We start from the raw sequence: 21442 nt of genomic DNA on the forward strand, positions 1-21442 counted from the left end.
ATTTTAGCCAATTAGGATGGAATATGAAATATCGGACAAATCCGGCTTGAACACATTAGGATTTGTGGGATCTTTGGACATAATCTGGAGGAGTAATATAAAAAAAGTTAAAAACATTGTTTTTCAAAAGCCTATAGCGCTATAACAGGCCGTTCTGGAAAATTTGCACTGCATGTGCACGAGTGTCTATTTCAAACACAGTGTTTTTGACTGGGGGCTCATATTTTGATGGCAGTACAGAAGTACAGAAAATCTACTGAATGTTAAAATAAATGTAAAATTACAAATTAAAATTACAAAATTAAAATAAATTATGTCACAATCCCTTTAAGTACAACATTTGAGTACATTTCCCATCACTTGTTGGCCTATGCAATCATGCCTCACCCTCACTCGGGCCACCTGCTGCACGGCCTGCTCGTTCTCCCTCAGCGAGCCCACGTACGCGTCCTTCTGGAAGACTGGCGCGTTGTCGTTGATGTCCACCACGTTGACCCTCAGCCGGCCCGTAGTCTCCTCGCCGCCGCCGTCCCTGGCCAGCACCGTCAGCGTGTAGCGACGCATCAGCTCGTAGTCCAGCGTGGCCCGCAGGCGCACCCAGCCCGTCTCAACGTCCATGGAGAATCTGCAGGAGGGGACGGATCAGGGGCAGTGGTGAAAAAAATGTATTCACATTTCTTTACTTTTTGTACCCATTTAGACCTGAGGCCAGATAAAAACATCGTTTTTTCTGAAAAACCTATGTTTCTATGTCAGTGGTGCTCAACCTTTTTTATGTCAAGGCCCCCCAGAATTATCTGTATGTGGCTGTGGAGTAGACCCCATCTGAAAATATGTAGTTCCAGGGATCACCCCAGAAGCAAATGAGCTTGTAGATCAGCAATTTTTCAATAGCTAAAGTAGAAAATAAAAAGCATAAATGCTGCAATATAGTATAAGTTCCGAAATTCAAAATGTACACTCAAGTAAAAGTTCTGCGCTGCATCTTATCTCCTGCCAGATACAGCGGGGTCTTTTATTTTGAAGACCCCAAAATGAACCGCAAGCAAAATCGCCTAAAGCTAATCTGGCGATCTTATTGTTAAAAGTCATCAGAATCAGAATTGGTTAATAATATTGTAATCTGATTCAGAATCAGTTCAAATTGGAATCCGATTCAGAATCAGTTAATATTGTAATCTCATTCAGAATCAGTTAAAATTGTAATCTGACTAATATAATATTTTAACCGCGAGGTAGTGACGATTTAGTAATGAACCACTAACATCGACATTCCGCTCAATCTGAGCCTCAATTCTGAGAAAAAAGGAAAGGGGCCGTGGTGCATGTGTGCTCAACTTACTGGTCTGGCTCATCACTAAAGTAGTAACGCACATTTCCAAATGTTCCAATGTCTCCATCTGTGGCCTGGAAAGAAAAGACAGAAGAGAGAAAAACCCATGATTTGATGTGTATCAAACACTGTGATACTGTAGCTACAGTTTTAGATCTTCTTTTGAAGTGTGTTCTCCACAGAGAAGATTGCTGCCTGGCATTAAACAATAGACAATTTAGTGATTTCCATGTGAGGAATATGGGTTTTTTTCTCCCATGATTGATGAACACCACCGGTCCATCCACTGATGTGAAAGTAACCTAACACTTTGTAGTACTGACAAATGACAAATCCCGAATCCGACACTTCAAAGTGAGGAAAGGGAAGGGAATAGCACTGTGCGTGTGTGCGTGCATGCGTGCGTGCGTGCGTGCGTTTCCATTTGTCCACTAGATTTTTTTTAAATAGCCTGCAGTATTAGCCACACATTACACTTAATTAACTGGGTTGTTGCTGATAATATTTTTGGTTCATTATAGCTATTGTACGTATATTGCATTTCTACGGCACCTTTTCCCCATGTTTTCAATATAAATCAGTTTGTGGAACAACAATAAACTACTTAATTTAAAAGGTGTATTTGCCTTCTTCCCACCATAGCATTGCAGATTAAAAATAAACATATCAACCAAAATCTCATAAAATCTGTGACATTGCTAATGACTGAAGCCCTTGGGCTAATACAGCAGCTGAGCAACCAGTGCAAGCTTAATGTGCCACCGCATGCCAAACTGTCAGTAGAAAGTTTAGAAACTAGACTGAAGCTCTCTCTCTCTCTAGCTCTCTCCCCAATTCAAACTCAAGTAAAGATTGTGTCACTTTCAACCTGACGTCATTATATTGGGTATGTCATTATTGTGTTTGTTGTTTCAAACATTTTCAAAGCTTTTTCCCCCTAAAATTAGGTATTAAAACAAGTCACAAATATACTGATTTCATCCAAAAACACGTGTTTTGGAAGGGTTGCGGAATATCTTTCATGAACCCGGTGCAAAATATATCAATAAAGTGGTTTGGTAAAAAAATAAAAAAATGTGTATGAGTTATATTGAACAAAGCTTGTTTGACTTGCTGTCCATGTTGCTGGGATACTGAACATCATGAAAGATCATAGCTTTTTTTTTCTTGTCTTGTTTATCTTGGGAGTTTTTTTTAAAGAAAGAAACAACCGCCTGCCAAAAACTCACAGCACACACAAAAAGAGAAGTTTCACTTTATCCAGTAACTAAACAGTTTTGGAAAGGCAGTGTCGCAGCAGGGTTCTTCCCTTCAGCGCGGATTAAAAAGCCACAGGTCTGTGCTGCTGGGCACAAACACACTGTAACAACTTGGAGGCAATTTATAGGAAAACCAACTGCTGACCTAACGCTAGCAAATGTGTTTCTTGGAAATGTGACTGTGACGGATTGTATGTGAGTTTCGGCAAGCAGCTATAGCTGTCCCCTCTTCCCAGTACTCTATGTGTACCGCCACCAGAATCTTTCCGTACCCCTGCAGCCACCACATGGGAGCTGTACTCTCCAAGTCAGACCTGGATCAAGCGAGGCAGTGGTAGATTCTTCTTTCAACTGAGGATACACTTTAACCAGGTGTAAAGGAACCAAAAGCAGCCATTGACAGTTCACCGAATGGCTGCAGATACCAACCAAGGATGCAGGGCCAGCAGCATGTGTGGTGTTCTCAGCCAACTATACAGCCCCACTATCAGGAAATCCCAGTGGAACTACTCTTTCATTTGCCCAGTGGCGGCTGGTGACTTTTTTTCTAGGGGGGGTCGCTATAAAAATATCAAGAAAACATGCACTATAGCCGTCACATTCAATATAAAAAAATAAACATGGCATTGCCAAACATGGCTAATTTCACTGCATTTTCCTTGTTGGCAGTAATGCTAATCTATTGATTAAGTTAAAGTGCTGTTCAAATGCAACTTTCTTTGTGAATAAATAAGGCCCATTAATATGAAATTACGGCATTCGTCATCACATGAGTTTATGAACGCCGGAGTATCAGCTGCTAGCTGTACCTGAAGTTGGATAACGAATATAAATGCATTGTGTAATGTGTCTGTGCATTTGTGTGTATTGCAGAGAACCCGAGGGAGTAATATCTCGAGTGTAAAGTCAGTTCAGCGAGTTGTCAAGAAATCTATTAATGTACTACTGTGTGTCTGTGTACAGCATGCATACAGTATGTTTTTTATGTACTGTATGTCTGTCTCTGTTGCCTGGGAATGACTCAGCCACCACCTGACGATCTCAAACTTGGTGTGTCCATCTATAAATGCACAAATCAGAATGTCTGTGTCTATTTTAAGACCATAACTGGAGATATCTGTATCTGTCTGTCCCGGCATGTGAGGAATTAGTTCAATTCAATTTCAATCTTTATTGGCATGAGAAAACATTACCAAAGCAAGTGTCAAAACACCCAGGCTGTTCTGAATAGCACAAGGTGTCTGCACAGCCACACTGCTTCAGAGTTTTATGTTAATTTTATTTATGTTAATTTATGTTTCTATAAATTCTATAAAGGCCGACAGCTGTCATTGATGGCATGACAGTGTGTGAACAGATATGCGTGCCTCACCTCAACCTCGAAATGTGTTGATTGGGGTCACATTAAAGAAAGCCCCACATTGTATCAGCTTCAATTTCATGCAGCGACGGCTCCAGAAAATTGTGACTGTGGGTGCTATGGAGGGGCTGGCTATTTAGAGGGGGGGCTAATGAATCTTGGTTTACATAGATGTCAGTCAATTTGGCTTGTTTGGAGGGGGGCTCTGATTTCGTCCCTGATTTCATGGTGTTCCAGTTGTCTGCTCTTTTTTTTTATTCATCACTTACAACAATTTGACTTGTTTAAACTTAATTCTGTATGAGTTTTTAATCCGGGCAGAATAAAATGAACTGAAACCGTGCCTGTTGGAGAGACTGCATGCTGTTACTGAAACTGTGATAGTTAGAGAGACCCCTGTTACTGAACAGCAGGTCTCCGTCCGCTTTTTCCCAATGGAAATATCCTAAAAAACGTGGTCGTTTTATAATCAGAGTCGTCTTATATTCAGGACAATACGGTAGAATAGATAAAAAGAATGAACCCAATTAACCCATGCTTGGATGACCCATCCCATCATCCCATCCACTCTGCCCTGTCTGGATGGGGAAAAACACAATCAGTTATTGCCCTAAAAGGCTGCACAATTTAAATAGGCAGCGGCTCCAATCACATGATCGCATGATATGACGGGATGAGAGACAGAGAGACACCGTCCTGCCACACTGGATTTGTTATAATCGATAAAACATACATGCTGTTAAATGTATACTGTCTTTCCATTCCCACAACAATATACAGAAAAACATGGCATATTTTGTACATAGTTTGAATGCACGCACGCACAGATCAGGGGTGTAGAAGAGGGTGTTGTAATGGAGTTTCCGTTGAGTGGCTCTGCAGTCCGTTGGAGGATCAGACCAGCATGCACCTCTCCACCCTGCTCTGTCAACCACACTGCTGCCAGTGTGATTTAATGATGCCCTGATACGCACCTTATGAGCAGCATGTGTGTGTGTGTGTGTGTGTGTGTGTGTGTGTGTGTGTGTGTGTGTGTGTGTGTGTGTGCGTGTACACGTATGTCTGTGCATGTGTGTGTTCATGAATGTGTGCGTGGCTGCGTGTGTGTGTGAATGTGTGTGTGCATGTGTGCGTGCGTGTGCGTGCATGTGCATGTGGATGGGGACATGGACCTGCAAGTGCATGGAGGGGGACCAGTACCGATGCTGTAAGTGTGTGCAACAAATAATTACAAAGAAGAAAAACAACAAAAAAAGTGTTGTAACCTGCCGTTTTTTTCTACTTTCTAATTCTTTGTTTGGCCCGAAATATTGTGTGTATTGTCATGATTTGTCACGACAAGAGTTGGCTTCGTACGACGCTTAAAAGGTCTTTAAATAAATTAAATAAAAACTGCCTATGGGGAAATGCATTGCGTTTTGGGCCGTTCGTTGTTCTGAAAGGGGGAGGGACTGCGCCGCTCTATACCTTCACCCAGTGAATTTCACTCACTGAATCAATATGTCTCGCAAAAATGTCCCTCGCTCTTTGTTGCCACAATGCAGCCGCAATATCAACACCCACAACGATAGCCCAGGCCCCGAGGAGGGAGGGAGGGGGGGAAGGGGGGCGATGGAGAGGAACTTTGTACATGCGAAGTGCTTGTACGCCAGTCAGGTTCTTATATTAACCTGTAAGCTCTTGTGTCTGACCCCATCACTTCATGCCACTCAACTACATCCCCTCGCTCTCATTCCACCTCTTTCACACTGCATGTCTCCACCTCTTTCTACTTTTCCATTATCTTTTTTTTTTTTTTTACACTCAGGCTGACTGAGGTGGCGATTACGTTTTCTTCCCTGTGTGTACAGCTAATCTCGGATATCACTGTACCAATCGGCGTCAAAATACCTGAAAAGTCCAATCTTAATTTGTTTATGTGCATAGTTCCCATTGTGTTATTTTTCAAGAAAACAAAGAAGATGGGGGGAAAGAAAATGTAGAAGTAAAGCTTGTCTTATCTTATTTACAGGCTGCATAAATCATGATAATTTGATATTATTCAAATAATCATGCATTATGCATATAATGCATGATTACATCGGCAGGTACTAACCAATTTCAATCAATATCCTGACTGTCACCAGTCAAATCCCATAGCTCAATGTCCTCTTCTACACAGAGCCACTGGAGGGAAGTGCTCTCTGTTGAATCCAAACAAAGATCCCATAGCTCAATGTCTCTCTTCAGAGCCACTAGGAAGGCCCCAGTGAGGCTCTCCAACGTTGAAGCACTGGGCCCTAGTGGTAAGAGGAAGGACTGCAGGCGGACCTGTGGATTCATGACGAGGAAACCCTGTGCAGCTGGGCTTTAACATTGAGCGCTCCTTCCGCATTTGCCAACCAAAATTTGGTTGGCAAATGCGGAAGTAGACGGTCCTTCCGGGTGCTTCAAATGCCACTGAGCAACTTTCCCTGACATGGGGGGGGGGGGGGGGGGGGGGCTATCTCGCCGGTTCAGTCTCTATCATTCTTTATCCTCTATGGCCACTAGAGGGAAGTTCTCTCTGGTGAATCCAAACAAAGATGGTGGACAGACGGTGCGTTACACCGTAATGCAAGGTTCTCGTTTTAAACTTAAACAGTACACCAAGCAAGTATCCTGCGTAGACTCTGATTGGCAGAGACAAGCCTGTACGTCACGATGTGGTCGTGAAAAGACAATTCATTTCTTTAAAGTATAAAATAGGCCTTAAGTGGGTAACATCATATCTACCAGATGACCAACAAAGGCTTTTTTTTTTAATCCAAGAAATGGAATGGAAGTATATGGACCTTCTCTGTTGTTTATTATTGTCAGTTTGAAACCATTGTTTCCCTCAACACCTTTTCCCCTTGATGTCTCCCTCCATTCCCCCCATCCTACCTCTCTCTCCCGATTTGAGTGACAGGCCCATAAGTGCTCCAATGATAGCGCTGGGGGTGTTAGCGTGACAGCTATCGTGGCGGTGACAGGAGCTGTGCTCAGCCAGAGAGCTAATACCGCCTCTGACTTCCTAGCCACAACAACATAGAGAGAGAGAGAGAGAGAGAGAGAGAGAGAGAGAGAGTGAGAGAGAGAGAGAGAGAGAGAGAGAGAGAGAGAGGAGGGGGGATATACGATAGCCATCTCTCCATCCCTCCTCTTTTCCCTCCCTCTCTCATCATTCACTCTTTCTCCTCACCAAACAGTCACCATGACAGCGTGGCAATGCAGTCAGTCACTTTGCCAACTGCTCACCAAAGACTTTCAACTTTCAACGACACGCACAGCCAGAGGCAGATGGAGGAGGAAGATTGATTCACGCAGGGATGGCGAATAGGTGGCAACCTTAGTTTAGACGACTGGCTGGCTGGTTTCTTTGACCAGGGTATTATGCACCTTAACTTGCCTCAATGGGCTCGGTAGCTTAACCCGTCCTGGTAGCAAGGTTTGGCAGAAGTGGAAATAAAAGATAGACTATCGAGAATATACCCCAGATCTCTCTGACAGCTGTGATAGATATCGATGCTCTCAGGCATAAGCAGATTTGACTCATATGTTTTGATCATGCCCAAGCCTGGTGGACTACTGGAGGATTTAAAAAAAATGTTATTTCTGAAACACTAGACTGAATGTGAATCCTTCCACCTTGCATTGCTATTTTCGGTGTCCCTGCAGGGAGCCAGGATTTGGATTTCACCACCACACAGCATCGCTGGGGTTAACCCTGTAACCCAATAAATGTATACCGGTAGTTACACCGTTCAGTTCACACAGGTGTGATTTTTTAACTAGAAAAGATCAAATTTGCTGTCTGTGGCTCTGTTGAAAACTTTTATAAACACCGGCAGCCTCTCATGTCTCACTTTGAATCACTGCAAACCATCTCATTGGATTATATAGTGTATAATTCACCCTAAATTTGAGGTGACAGACTTTGATGTACCATTGTCACAACACACGCCATCCGAGGCTGAGTCAACATGCTGTTTTCACTCTGTCTCTCATTCTTTCTGTTTTTTTCTTCTTTGTTTCTTTCTTCTGGTTACTCTTCTTTCTACGGGTGAGTAGGTGGTTGGGTGGGGGGGTATTTGGGAGAAGGGGGAAAACTGGAGGGGAAGTTTTAAAAATGAGAAAAATCCACAAGAAAGCACTGACCATGAAATGTACCCACAGGTTATATGTAGGCCTATATGTATGTACTGTAACTATGTAAATAGTAAATGGTAAATGGTGCATTTATATAGCGCCTTTATCCAAGGCGCTTTACATAGATTGTGTATCAATTCACCCATTCACACACACACATTCATACACCGATGGTGGCGGAAACCATGCAAGGCACCAAGCAGCACATCAGGAACAATTAGGGGTGCAGTGTCTTGCTCAAGGACACTTCAACACTAACTCTGGGGGAGCCCGGTTTCGAGCTGGCAACCTTGCGGTTACCATCCAGCCACTCTACCCCATATCCACCGCCACCATGTACTTATGTATAACATGTATATTAATGTAATGTGTCACTGCAAAGATGTCGCCACATGCGCGCACGCACGCAAAACACACACACACGCACGCCACAATTCGGCAATCAGGCCAAGACGGAAAAATCACCCATTTCCAGCGGTCCAACAGTGCCACAGCTCTGAATCCGTTTTATTTTTACATTCTAAGGAGCTTAGACATTTGAATAGGACGATACGATCAGTGGAGGAGGCTTTCTCTTGTTTCACAGGTGACTGACATTCTGTATTATTGTCATGGCAGTGCTTAGGGTGGTTGCAAACACCTATTGTGTGAGTCTCATTTATCTACCAGCATGACAATTACTGTACAGTAATTTGCCTCATTTTATCCCTCTACACAAAACAGCTGAGCTTTGCTGAACGCAGAACGCCTACTGAGTGTCAAAAACCTACTTTCTGGCCTTGACAGCCCGTACATCCAAACAGAAATGTCTGATTGCATTAAACAATGTTAAACCGACATTAAATTCACTGTGCCACTCGATTTGCCATTCACTTTATGCATGCGCATACCCTCTATACTCCACTGCACGACATGCCGCAAGGAGTCTCACATAGCCAGACAACTATTCCACAATCTCTGAATGCTAAATTCTGAAACTACACGTCTGAGTAAGGAAGCTACAATATATGTTAAAATATCTTTACATTTTATTTTTTTTATGTCCATTTCTGCTAAGCAGCAAGCTATATATACTTAGATGATTTCTATTTGGTGTGGGGAAGAGGCCGCTTTATATTTTGCTCATGATCAGAGCTTCTGTTGCTCCACACTGTATGACGGAAGCATTAAAAAATTGCAAGATGCCACAGTCTGGCCATGCGAGACTATGCTGCAAGTGTCAATACCATCATTCTCTCTACGAGTATAAATTATAGGCATACTAGTCATGACAGGGTTAACCCCAGCGATGCTGTGTGGTGGTGAAATCCATAGTACCGCATGGAGGACTGCAATGTAGAACTACTCCATTGCAAGTAAAAGCCTGGAATTTCAAAATGCACTTGAGTAAAAGTACTAAAGTATTGGTATCTATCAACAAAATGTACTTAAAGTACCAAAAGTAAAAGTACTCATTATGCCGAAAGTACAATTTCAAGTTATCAAATGTATACAAATCTTTCGAAAATAGCCGATCTACAAGCTCACAAGGCGCCGAAATGTTGAAGTGGTTATAGTGTATGCTTTTGTAATAGTAATCCAAATCTACAGTAACTAAAGTTGTCAAAAATATCTAGTGGAGTAAAAGTACAATATTCGCCTCTTAGATGTAGCGGAGTAGAAGTATTGGAAGTACAAAAACCTAAAAGATTTTACTTAAGTAAATGCACTTAGTTACTTTCCACCATTGAGAACTGGGCATGAAAGCCAGCATTCTGATCAAATCTCCACTAAGCTGTTAGTGGCTCCACACACACTACACACAGTGCCAGCACAGTGAAGGTGATTGCCAATACACACTCTGCAAACCCTGGGGTGCTCGGGCAGTAACTACCAAAGAGAAATTAGTTCTCACTTGACCAGTTTGGTTAAATGATGTGTTTCTTCCCATCAGAGAAGCAAGCCAGCAGGCATATAAGTCTCTCTCCGTGTGTGTGTGTGTGTGTGTGTGTGTGTGTGTGTGTGTGTGTGTGTGTGTGTGTGTGTGTGTGTTCCCGTGTTCGTGCGTATGTGAGAGCATTCACATTCACATAACTATGCATGTTCATGATGTTATACAAGCACCACGTTTCCAAAACTTTATTCCAACTACAGTAGAAGAAAATGCTCTAACTTCCAAACCCATTCTCCAGGTCTCCAACCATTTAAACTTTACAGTTCTATCACACTTAACTATAGGAGGGTGCTGACAGAAAGAGAGGTACGTGGGGATTGCTTTGGGACACATTAGAAGTCCACTGCTGGCCTGCTCGCTTTGTGGGGCCGTCTACGGGCCGTCGGCATGGAACAAGCTCCCACTGTACCTTCGTCAGGCAGCCTCTGTAGACATTTTTAAAGCACAGCTCAAGACCCACTTCTATAACATTGCTTTTAATTGATCTTTTATTTTTTGTTATTCATGTCCTCACTGTATTGCATTACTGCTTGTTTTTTAATGTCGTTGCCTTGCTTTTCTTTTTTTTCTCCATTGCTCTGTAAAGCACTTTGAGCTGCATTTCATGTCATGAAAGGTGCTATACAAATAAAGTTTTATTATTATTATAGAAAAGCAGTTTATTTGATATGTTGCAAAATGTAAAGAAAGAGATGGAAAGGAAAGGAAAGGAAAGGAAAGGAAAGGAAAGGAAAGGAAAGGAAAGGAAAGGAAAGGAAAGGAAAGGAAAGGAAAGGAAAGGAAAGGAAAGGAAAGGAAAGGAAAGGAAATATTTTTGATTGATTGATTGATTGATTTATTAACAGTTTGCAGAATTACAGTACATTTCAAGTACAACTCAATACAAAAACTGTTAACTGTGAGTGGACGACACCATAAAGCATTACACTTGTTTACAATAGGGCCCACCATTTTCAAATCATCCAAACATTTAGAGACGTACGAATATACACAACTATATAGTCAAAACAGGAAATCATCATAGAGGAGGTAAAAAGGGAAAAGAAACATATACAGTGAGGGGGAAAAGGGGTGGGTGGGGGATTCAGATTTTACGGGGGCCAGTTTAGAAAGCCGTCCATAGGTGCCCTTTGAGAGCAGTTTTGAATGACTGTTGGTAGGGCGTTCCACATTTTGGTGGCATAGGAGCGAATTAATTTAGGAAAGGAAAGGAAAGGAAAGGAAAGGAAAGGAAAGGAAAGGAAAGGAAAGGAAAGGAAAGGAAAGGAAAGGAAAGGAAAGGAAAGGAAAGGAAAGGAAAGGAAAGGAAAGGAAAGGAAAGACACAGATGGCTTGCAGATCGGCTATTTTCAAATGGCACTATATAGCGTTGAAGTGGTTACTGTATGATATGTTTTGTAATAATAATCCAAATCTACAAAGTAACTACCGGTAGTAACAAAAGGTTTCAAATAAATGTAGTGGAGTAAAAGTACAATATTTGCCTCTGAGATGTAGTGGAGTAGAAGAAGTACTGGAAATCGGAAATACTCAAGTAAAGTAAATATACATCAAAATGAAGTACAGTACGTAAGTAAGTGTACTTAGTTACTTTCCACCACTGGTAAAACCTGACTGTCGGCGGGGTTGGCCAAAAGGCCTTTCTGTGTGGAGTTTCCATGTTCTCCCCGTGTCCCCTAGGGTATAGGTACCCTCACAAAAACATGCCGTAATCCTGCTCTCTAAACTACCTCCCCCTGGCTAGCCGGGGCGCCTGATGGAGGGGAAAGGAAATGGTCGGAATAACGTGTTCCTTCCACGCGCTACGTCCAGCCGGGGAAACTCTCCCCTGTCAGGTGAGAAGAAGCAGCTTGGACTCCTCATGCATAGAAGGAAGCATGAGGTCAGTCCGCTGCCCCCCCCAGGTTGGCAGAGGAAGTGTAGCGCCCAGGATTACATTAGATAATTGACACTGGGTGAAAAAATGGGTTACAAAATTGTGGGATAAAACATTTTAGAAAAACCTGACTGTCATTCAATGCTGCAGCAGTATGGTCATCACTGACAACAGTTGACTATCTGCCCCTGTCACAACACTGCTAATATTCACTTTCATAGCATATCAGTGTAATTTGATTAACTAATGTTCTTCAGCAAACTGCCAAGTACCCTATCAATTCCATTACCAGCTGGATCGACAGTCCATAATTAGCAATAACTCCCGGCCTTTTAGAGCTCGTAATTAAAATAACTGAAAAAGTCCCTCAGTAATTTTGAGTTGTAACGATAATAGATTTATCTCGTGTGAGTGCAGAGATGAGAGAGAGAGAGAGAGAGAGAGAGAGAGAGAGAGAGAGAGAGAGAGAGAGAAAAGCACATCATTGCTGGCTTTCCTATTTTGGCCAAGTTTACATAATACGAAAGAAAAAAGTTAAATGAGGTGATTTTTATGAGTTGTGATTTATCACTTTTTCATTCAATATTGTCACATACTGTAGTGTACACAACAGAATGCAGCAGATAATGAGCATTTTGGTGCCGCATCTCCCCTTTAAATATATTGGTATTTTTGAAAACATTTGGAATGTTGAGAACAGCCATGAAAAAGGAATCCAATTACAGGTTGTCAAGCGTGCCGTCAACAGACACGCACACACATGAGTCCAAACACAGCCAACCCAAGCCTCTGCTAGGGTTAAACACACACACACACAATTTACAATTTAGGCATTTAGCAGACGCTCTTAATCCAGAGCGACTTACATTAAGCAAGAACAAAAAGCATGGGAATACATCACAAAAAAGCATTTATCATGAAACATGCGTAAGCTAAGAAAGTAACAGTGGAATATCTATATTATAAGACTATACATATGAACTATATATCTATACTACTATGCTATACATATGTACTATGGCGTGCTATGACTATATACAATGCAATTATAGTGCTGTCTACAGAAATGCTATCTAAGGGTAAGGGGGTAGGATAAGTGCTATGGGCTATGATGGAGTCTGAAAAGGTGGGTTTTCAGACTACGGCGGAAGATTGGGAGTGATGCTGCAGTTCTGACTGCAATGGGAAGTGCATTCCACAGTTTTGGAGCCAGAAGGGAGAAGAGTTTGGGACGTGTGGAGCGTTGTCCCGGCGTTTTTAGTGAGGGTACTTCCAGCTTCCCTGCGTTGGCTGATCTGAGTGCGCGGGAGGGTTTGTAGGGTTCAATCATACTTGCAAGATAAGGGGGAGCCATACCTTTGGTTGCTTTGAATGCCAGCATCAGAGTTTTGTATTCTGTGCGGGCAGCGACCGGGAGCCAGTGGAGGGAGCGGAGCAGGGGGGAGACATGTGAGAATTTTGGCTGGTTGAAGACCAAGCGAGCTGCGGCATTTTGGATCAGCTGGAGAGGCTTAAGTGCACATGCTGGTAGGCCAGTAAGGAGGGAGTTACAATAGTCGAGTTTTGACAAGACTGTTGTCTGGATTAGGAGCTGGGCTGATTCCTGGGTGAGGAACGGTCTAATTCATCGTATGTTATAGAGTGTGAACCTACAGGATCGAGTGACAGCTGTGATGTGAGCTTTGGGTTAAACACACACACACACACACACTAGGGCATTAACCAAACGTGATTTTTGATAGTCGACTCGATTACCATCAAAATCGATTTATAGTCGATTAGTCGCCGGTAAAATATGATATTTATTCCATCCAATCAAGCATTAAAACATCGCGTTCTGAAACAGCCAGCGAGTGAAGCAAAACAGAGCCGGTGAATGCACTCAATGCAGGCCGTGTGGAATAGTACTAAGAGAGTGGCGACACCTATGGGCTATAGTTCCAACTATATCCCATTGAGATAGAATGAGCACTTCCGCATTCCATTGTTACAGTGGGAGTCAACGCGAGTGTCGCCACTCTTACTAGATTACGCTGAATGCCGCTCTGATTGGCTGAAATTAGCTCAGCTGTTTCAAGTCAAAGTTGCAAGTCCACAATGACTCACGGATGGACGCGTTGTGAGCTTGTAGATCTGCTATTTTTGATGCGCAAGACCGTTCTACGGAGCAGCATAGCATGTTACGTTGTTCACAATGTTTTGGAGACTGAAGCGGGGAGGAGGAGAAGGAATGAACCATGCGATGTTTTTCATACAACCCTAAATGTTCAACAACAAGTTACAACCACAGTTCCTTTGGTTTTTAGAAGGAGCTACAAGCTAGGGGGAGGTTTGCTAGCTAGCAGGCTGCCAGGCTATGAATCAGATGATCAACTACTTAACTCCATCGCGAGTCTTTTGCGACTATTAGAACTATGATCGTGCGGCATAGCTGTTTGTTTTTAATAATGCCACACGCGGCACGCCTGGACTTTTGTTGGATAAGCATGAAGAAACATGAAATCACGGCAAGAGCTACTGTAGTTTGACTGTCACCAAACTGGATAATATTGGGCAGAGCGAGGAGGAACTCCTGCTATACTTTACTGTACCGGACGACGACGACACGTCTCCAATCTAACTTGTTGAACAAACTACAGTAATAAACTCACCAATAGTAAAAGTATTTACACACTGCAGTTGTCCCCATTGATCTTATGAGCCTATGAGGCATATCGCATATGCTTTTCCCAAAGAAAATCTGTCTTGAATGCTGCTAGTGCCACCGCCGCCCACCGCACCTACACGAGTGAGTGACGGCAAAACCCACGTACAGTAGGCTTGTATATTATATGAAAACAATCAGCCAAGAATGGATTAGTACTGAAGTTGGCTAACTACCAACAAAACAACAGAGCTCACAGCTGCATGACTGCATGTCTGCTGTAGAAAAGCAAAAAAAAAAAAAAAAAAAAGAAATCATAAAAAATATTAAAAATAATATTAGCGAATAATCGGATGTCAATTAACAGTGTCGACTAGTGTTTTGCTAGTCGACTATTCGATTATTATGTTAATGCCCTAACACACACACACACATGAGTCCAAACACAGCCAACCCAAGCCTCTGCTAGGGTTAAACACAAAACACACACACACACACACACACACACACACACACACACACACACACACACACACACACACACACACACACACACACACACACACACACACACACACACACACACACACACACACACACACACACACACACACACACACACACACACACACACACACACACACACACACACACACACACACACACACACACACACACCTGTGATGCCATAGTTCTGTAGTGTCCATCTGACACAGCTTGTGGTCAGATTAGACCAAGGCTGACCTACTCTCTCTATCCATGACAACATCATTATTTCTCATATAGTCAGAAACACTTCACAGTATGGACTTCACCGCATCAGTGGGCATTTTGTTTTTGACCTCATGTGAAAAATGATCCCCACACTCAGAAATGCAGCAGAGATATACTAATCCTTATGTGGGGAAATAGTAAGTGCATATGCCATTGCCATATAACATCGTAATGCAATCAACTGGCTCCAAGTTGAAGCAGGTGCACCAAGGTGCAAATGATTACAGCACCATTAAAGAAGGTCAGATGGAGGAGGTTCCTGCCTCATATAAGCATCGGAATCCTGCTTTAGTTGCTCTTGACCCGTGTGTGGTAACGTCATGCCAAGATTAACCACTTCTGAGACAAACATTTGGCGGAAAAAGCATTTTTGCCCAAGATAGGAAATTCTAGTGCTAGAAATTCTAGCGTAGTATATATATATATATATATTATAACAAGTGTAAACATGTCACTTGCGAAAAAGTTGTGGCCACAAGCCAATGAAAAGATGTGCCCATAAGCCAATGAAAAGATGTGGCCACAAGCCAATGAAAAGATGTGCGCACCCGTCACTAGCTCTCTGCCCCTCCCCCTTTGGCTGCTGGCATGTGATCTCCCTCTCCGCAGAGAAACCTCACAGAAGGAGGAATAGTCGCCTCACCATTTCACTTATTCCTTCTAAATCTCTGTACATAAAATATAGCTCACTCAGCGAATCTCTTAGTTACATCAACATTGTTCTTCCACAATACTTGGTTTGTGCCTAACTATTACGATTAGACACTTCGCATTGGCTATTTCGCTACTGCCGAGTACTTCTGATTGCATGCACACACACACACACACACACACACACACACACACACGCACACACGCGCACACACACACACACGCCTGGACCAAATATATGCAAAAAGAGCACAAAATCGCCAGGTCTATGCAAGTGAGCACAAATTACATGTGAGAAAATTCATTCACAAGCCCACAAATGCCATTCAAATGCCATTCAACACACACACTATGACTCGCTTACAATTCGCAAACCTGGCAACTACTACCCCGTCTTCTAATTGGCTACTAGCTCTCAGCCACTCCCCCTCTGCCTGCTGTGATCTGAAATCTGATCTCCCAGTCTCCAAGTCCGCAGGAGAAGAGAAACACGGAAGGAGCGGAATTGTCGCCTCACGATTTTGCTTATTCCTTCTAAATCTCTGTATATAAAATATAGCTCACTCAGCGAATCTCTTAGTTACATCAACATTGTTCTTCGACAACAACATTTGCTTTGTGCCTAAGTATTACGATTACACAGTTCACATTGGCTATTTAAGCACAACCCATACACACACACTCAGTCCCACACACACACACGCAGCGTTACGTCACCGTCTGCGCATACAGTGCACGTATCATACATGGTCACTAGGTGGAGCCATGGCACGTGGAGCCATGGCACAATGGAAATGCAAGAGCCCTATTTAGCTCACATCACAATAATAATAACAATATTAATGACAATCAATCAAAACGATACTAATAACAATAATAATAATCATAATAATAATAACAATAAGCTGATTGCAATTGATTGAGGTTTGTTAATATTCAACAATGCCCTCACTGTAGATTCCAGTCGGTTTCGACGCATTACAGTATGCAGCCAGAAGTTAAACCCCATGCAATATCTGATATCATCCCCAAATGCAAGGCCTCTCGCCTCCTTGGATACAATGGGGATTGCATCCCCTCCGCGGTACCCAGCTGTGACCTAGAGCTTTGGTGAAGCTTGATGGGGACTGTGCGCATTTTTACTGCGGACACTTTAGCGTAATGACGATGGCGAGAGCCCTTTTACGACTGCTTTATTTCCCTAAACCATTAACGAGCAGGTGGGAGTGCTCGCGGCGATTGCAGCCTTCCGACTGAACAGCAGAGGCCGTTTCTATTATCTCCTGACCGCCCAGACAACAGAGAGAGAGAGAGAGAGAGAGAGAGAGAGAGAGAGAGAGAGAGAGAGAGAGAGGGAGAGGGAGAGGGGGAGGGAGAGGGGGAGGGGGAGGGGGAGGGGGAGGGAGAGGGCGAGAGAGACAGGGGGCAGGCAGAGAGAATTTTAACAATACAACTACTTACATATAGAAATTATCCAATAAATAAGAGTCCAATCAACTAAAATGTACTGAAACAGCTTGTTCTAAACATCCCTATATCAGTGCACGTACAGTAGCATATAGGAGGAATTTAAATGTATTCAGTATAGACTAGAGATGAAAGCTATTTACTGAACCAAGAGGGGCATCTCAGAGGCAGATATTGTACTTTTACTATACTGGACTGGAATGAGGCAAAAAATGGCCCGGACATTTTCGCAGCATTTTTTGGCCCAGACTGGCCCACCATAACAGTGCGCAGATAGCCTATATATACTCTGACATTTCAGGTCGAGGCACATATAAGCCCCTTAATACCACCACTTTTACAGAACAACATAAATGACACACAACCAACAGACAACTACATTGAAACAGACAACTCATTTAACATTTGGCCCAGACCCTGGAGGCTGAAACCTTGACAGTCAAACATGCCAATGATAAAAACAGTGATATCACACTATCATCCCCTCCCCTAACCCCTCCCCCTTCATCATACAACAACAGCTGTGGGCGTGGCTTCAGTTCAGGTGGATCACCACCCATCACCACCCACCATAAAACGCCATTTTAACAAATACTGTACACTTTTTTGAAAAAGTCTTCCTCCTAATATAATAATAATACCTGATGATTATGTTTTAGGGTGGAAAAAGAATCATGGCACTCCATCTTTAAGTAACAAACGGGAGTACTTTTTCCACCACTGAGAGAATGAAAAGGAGAAAAGGAGAGAGTGAGCAGTGTATATAGCAGACATATACTGTAAGCTGAAGATGGAGTGAGGCTGCCAGTAAAAAAGGTTTAACGATGAGAACCGTGTGGCTGGCGGCGTCACTTTGTAGCCAGGACTTTGTCCTCTCTCCCTTTCTGGTGTTTATTTCTCCATTCCTCCTCTCCCTGTTTCTGTGTCTTTTCCCATTCACGATTAAGGAACGAGATTAGGATGGGAATAGAGGGAAACGAGCGCCAGAGTGAGATAAGGGAGAAAGAAGCTGACACATTTAAGATTCTTTTTTTTGGGGGGGGGGGGATGTCACAGTCATATATTTGGCCCAATGAAATGAAATGTATGCATCTCTGGATTACGTCCACAAATGTAGTCTCTTTCCGTGCAGTATGTGCACTGGCGCCCTATAGATAACTAAGGGGCAAATATGCGGGTTACTTGACTCTACTGCACCAGTGTAGTGCCTTGATTTCATACATGGGCAACAGGCACATTCACTTAATGTGGCCCTCAGGTTAATGGGTGATTCTCTGATTATATTGTGATTTATGGATTTATGGATGGATATGTGGTAGGCTATCTTAACTCATGCAATTGAAAGATGTAATGTTGTTCATGTAGTATCTGTATTTTGTGCTTTGTTCTGGGGGGGGGGGGGGGGGTTTGTGATCTCAGATTATGTGTGATGTTTGCTCAGGTAATCTGTAATATCACATGAGCCATCCTTCCAATGTTATCAACCCATAATTAGGAAACACAGAAGTGAAATTACTGCCGCCGAAGCGACATTGTGAAACTGCACATATGGCCGGTTATGACTGATATGAGGTTAGGGGATTTACGTGGCGGTTAAGACTGATATGAGGTTAGGGGATTTACGTGGCCGGTTAAGACTGATATGAGGTTAGGGGACTTACGTGGCAGGTTAAGACTGATATGAGGTTAGGGGACTTACGTGGCCGGTTAAGACTGATATGAGGTTAGGGGATTTACGTGGCCGGTTAAGACTGAGGTTAGGGTTAGGGCTAGAGTTAGGGCTACCAACATAATGTCAGACGTCTTCGCGTTTCTGTGTTTCCTATTCGCAGCTTGTCGGCTCCAGGCGAGCCTATGCTTGCTCTATTGCATTTGATACTGGTGATTATCTGGTGAGTAGTAAGTAACCTACTGGTGAGTATTAACCCTCTAATGGCCAAGTTACCAACCTTAATAACATCTTATTGTGCCTTAGGCCAGCTTAGGCTGCCTTTTTGAATGACAATAGAATAATGTGCGATATGACCACAATGTCACGAAATATCTCATTTTATAGCTGCACATCTCTAGTTTACACCGGAAAAAAAAATATGTTCCTAGCATGTTCCTTCGTTTACTTATAAGCACTTTAGTACACCTTGGTTTGACTTATCACTGAAACCAAGGTCTACTAAAAAGCTTATAAGTAAACGATGGAACAAGCTATAATCATAATTATTTTTTCATTGTAAAGTAGTGACTTGGAGCTATAAAATGAGACATTTCGTGACATTGTGGTCATATCTCACATTTTTCGATTGCCATTCAAAAAGTCGCCAAAGCTGGCCAATGCTGGCCAATGCCCCATTTCTTAATTCGTCATTTTAATGCAATAAGAGGGATCAGCGATCTAAATACAATACATCAAGTTTTACTTTCGATTTCAAAGTAATACCCAGAAGTTCCACCAGATGGCAGGAACGTTCCATTATTCTGATTTTGACAAAAGTGTTAAATCTGGCTAAATCACTTCCTGTCAAACGAGGTAAACAAAGGAAGCTAATTTGACCCCTAGCTTATAGCTTGGCCGTCCGGATTGCTAAGCTAACATTAGCTTTGTCATAACTTAGTCAGATTAAGCTTAAAAACGGCCAGGAACATCCCAAAATATCTCATTTTTTGCCGCGGATCACATAGAGACGGCGCGCGTGCACGATAGTGCACGATCGCGCGGGTTTCGGCCGGTTTTTGGTAGATTACATAAAAATAATTAAAAAAATGTCAAACAATTGCAATATTTTGTTATAAAAAGACGTACTGACAGGGCAGTACGTCTACTACGCAGATAACGTCATTGGCTTGGAGGGATTTGTTGATTTACTACGTCAGTTAACATGGCAGTCTATGGGCTTGACGTGCTCTTGGCCATGAGGGGGTTAATTAACCTACTGGTGAGTATTAAGTAACCTACTGGTGATTATCTGATGAGCATTAAGTAACCTACTGGTGATTATCTGATGAACATTAAGTAACCTACTGGTGATTATCCGTTGATTTTCATACAAATCCAACCGTTGCATGAGCAGAGCCACACCGCCAAACTAAATGTAAATATCATCACAATAAATATTGGTTAATGCTGAGCTGAAGTGTCTAAATGAAGTACATGTTATTTTGATGACCCTGATGAAGGCCATGGGCTTACAAAATAAAGTTGTTCTGCTTGCTTAAAATAATGTTTGTCCCCCTGTTCCCCTTTGGCATTCCACTATAGCCCACCTATCTGCCCCATCGTCTCCCTCCAACCCCCTCCGTTAGCCCTCTCTCACAATGTCAGGACGCCCATAATAAGGCCCCATTATTAACGGTGACTTCCATGCGGGCTGCTGCTGGCAGAGGAGCACCAGGCCTTTATTACAATAATGAATTATAATTACTGTTTTGACTATTACCCACTATAAAAGGCCTGTCCACTGCGAGCGCGGCGGCACTCCGGCATCCTCCCCTGGGTAATTTATAACCCTCCACCAGAGGCATTCATCATCATGCCCTGGTCCCTCAAACACACAGCATCTGCATAGAGCGCATAAAACACATGGCCAGAACAAGGTAGTAGTAAAACTAAAGCTTCAATGTAGATCACCTTCTGTCTGACATGTGGCCACACGCTGAGATGTATGGATATATACTTGAACTGTCTATTATGTACTGTAATTTAACAGTACACAGTCAAAACAAGACTCTGAGGGTGTAATACAAGTCGACTGCTAAATTAACACTCCAAATGTAATCCCAAAGGATTGTTTGTACAGTATGTTATGTACATAACAGTACGTAACATAATTATGTAACATATGAAAGTTGGCCGGCTGGCAGGCATGTACAGTACCTATGAACGTACTGAACCGACCACTATGCAGTAATAGTATTACAGTAATTGTATTGTATTGTATTATCTTTTCTGTAAAGGTTTCGTAGTGTAATGTATTCATTCTTTTCTTGTCTAGTTTTGTTTCA

The 21442-nt window shown here is 42.6% G+C and overlaps 2 protein-coding genes across 3 annotated transcripts in view; one reads left to right on the plus strand and one right to left on the minus strand.

Annotated features, from left to right (window-relative positions):
- Window positions 1-21442, minus strand: part of cdh23 (cadherin-related 23) — a gene marked incomplete at both ends in the record, with an annotated part of 313884 nt that overhangs the window by 121924 nt on the left and 170518 nt on the right. For both annotated transcript variants that reach the window (XM_083774574.1, XM_083774573.1), the window contains 2 exons: window positions 388-625; window positions 1343-1407. In XM_083774574.1, coding sequence (XP_083630700.1) covers window positions 388-625; window positions 1343-1407 — 303 coding nt within the window. The remainder of the gene's footprint in view (window positions 1-387; window positions 626-1342; window positions 1408-21442) is intronic.
- The window catches only part of vsir (V-set immunoregulatory receptor), a 445816-nt gene that overhangs the window by 76268 nt on the left and 348106 nt on the right, over window positions 1-21442 (plus strand). The window lies entirely within an intron of this gene.

This window comes from Protomyctophum parallelum, assembly GCF_964188405.1.
Source record: "Protomyctophum parallelum genome assembly, chromosome: 10".
In the NCBI taxonomy this organism is placed as follows: domain Eukaryota; kingdom Metazoa; phylum Chordata; class Actinopteri; order Myctophiformes; family Myctophidae; genus Protomyctophum; species Protomyctophum parallelum.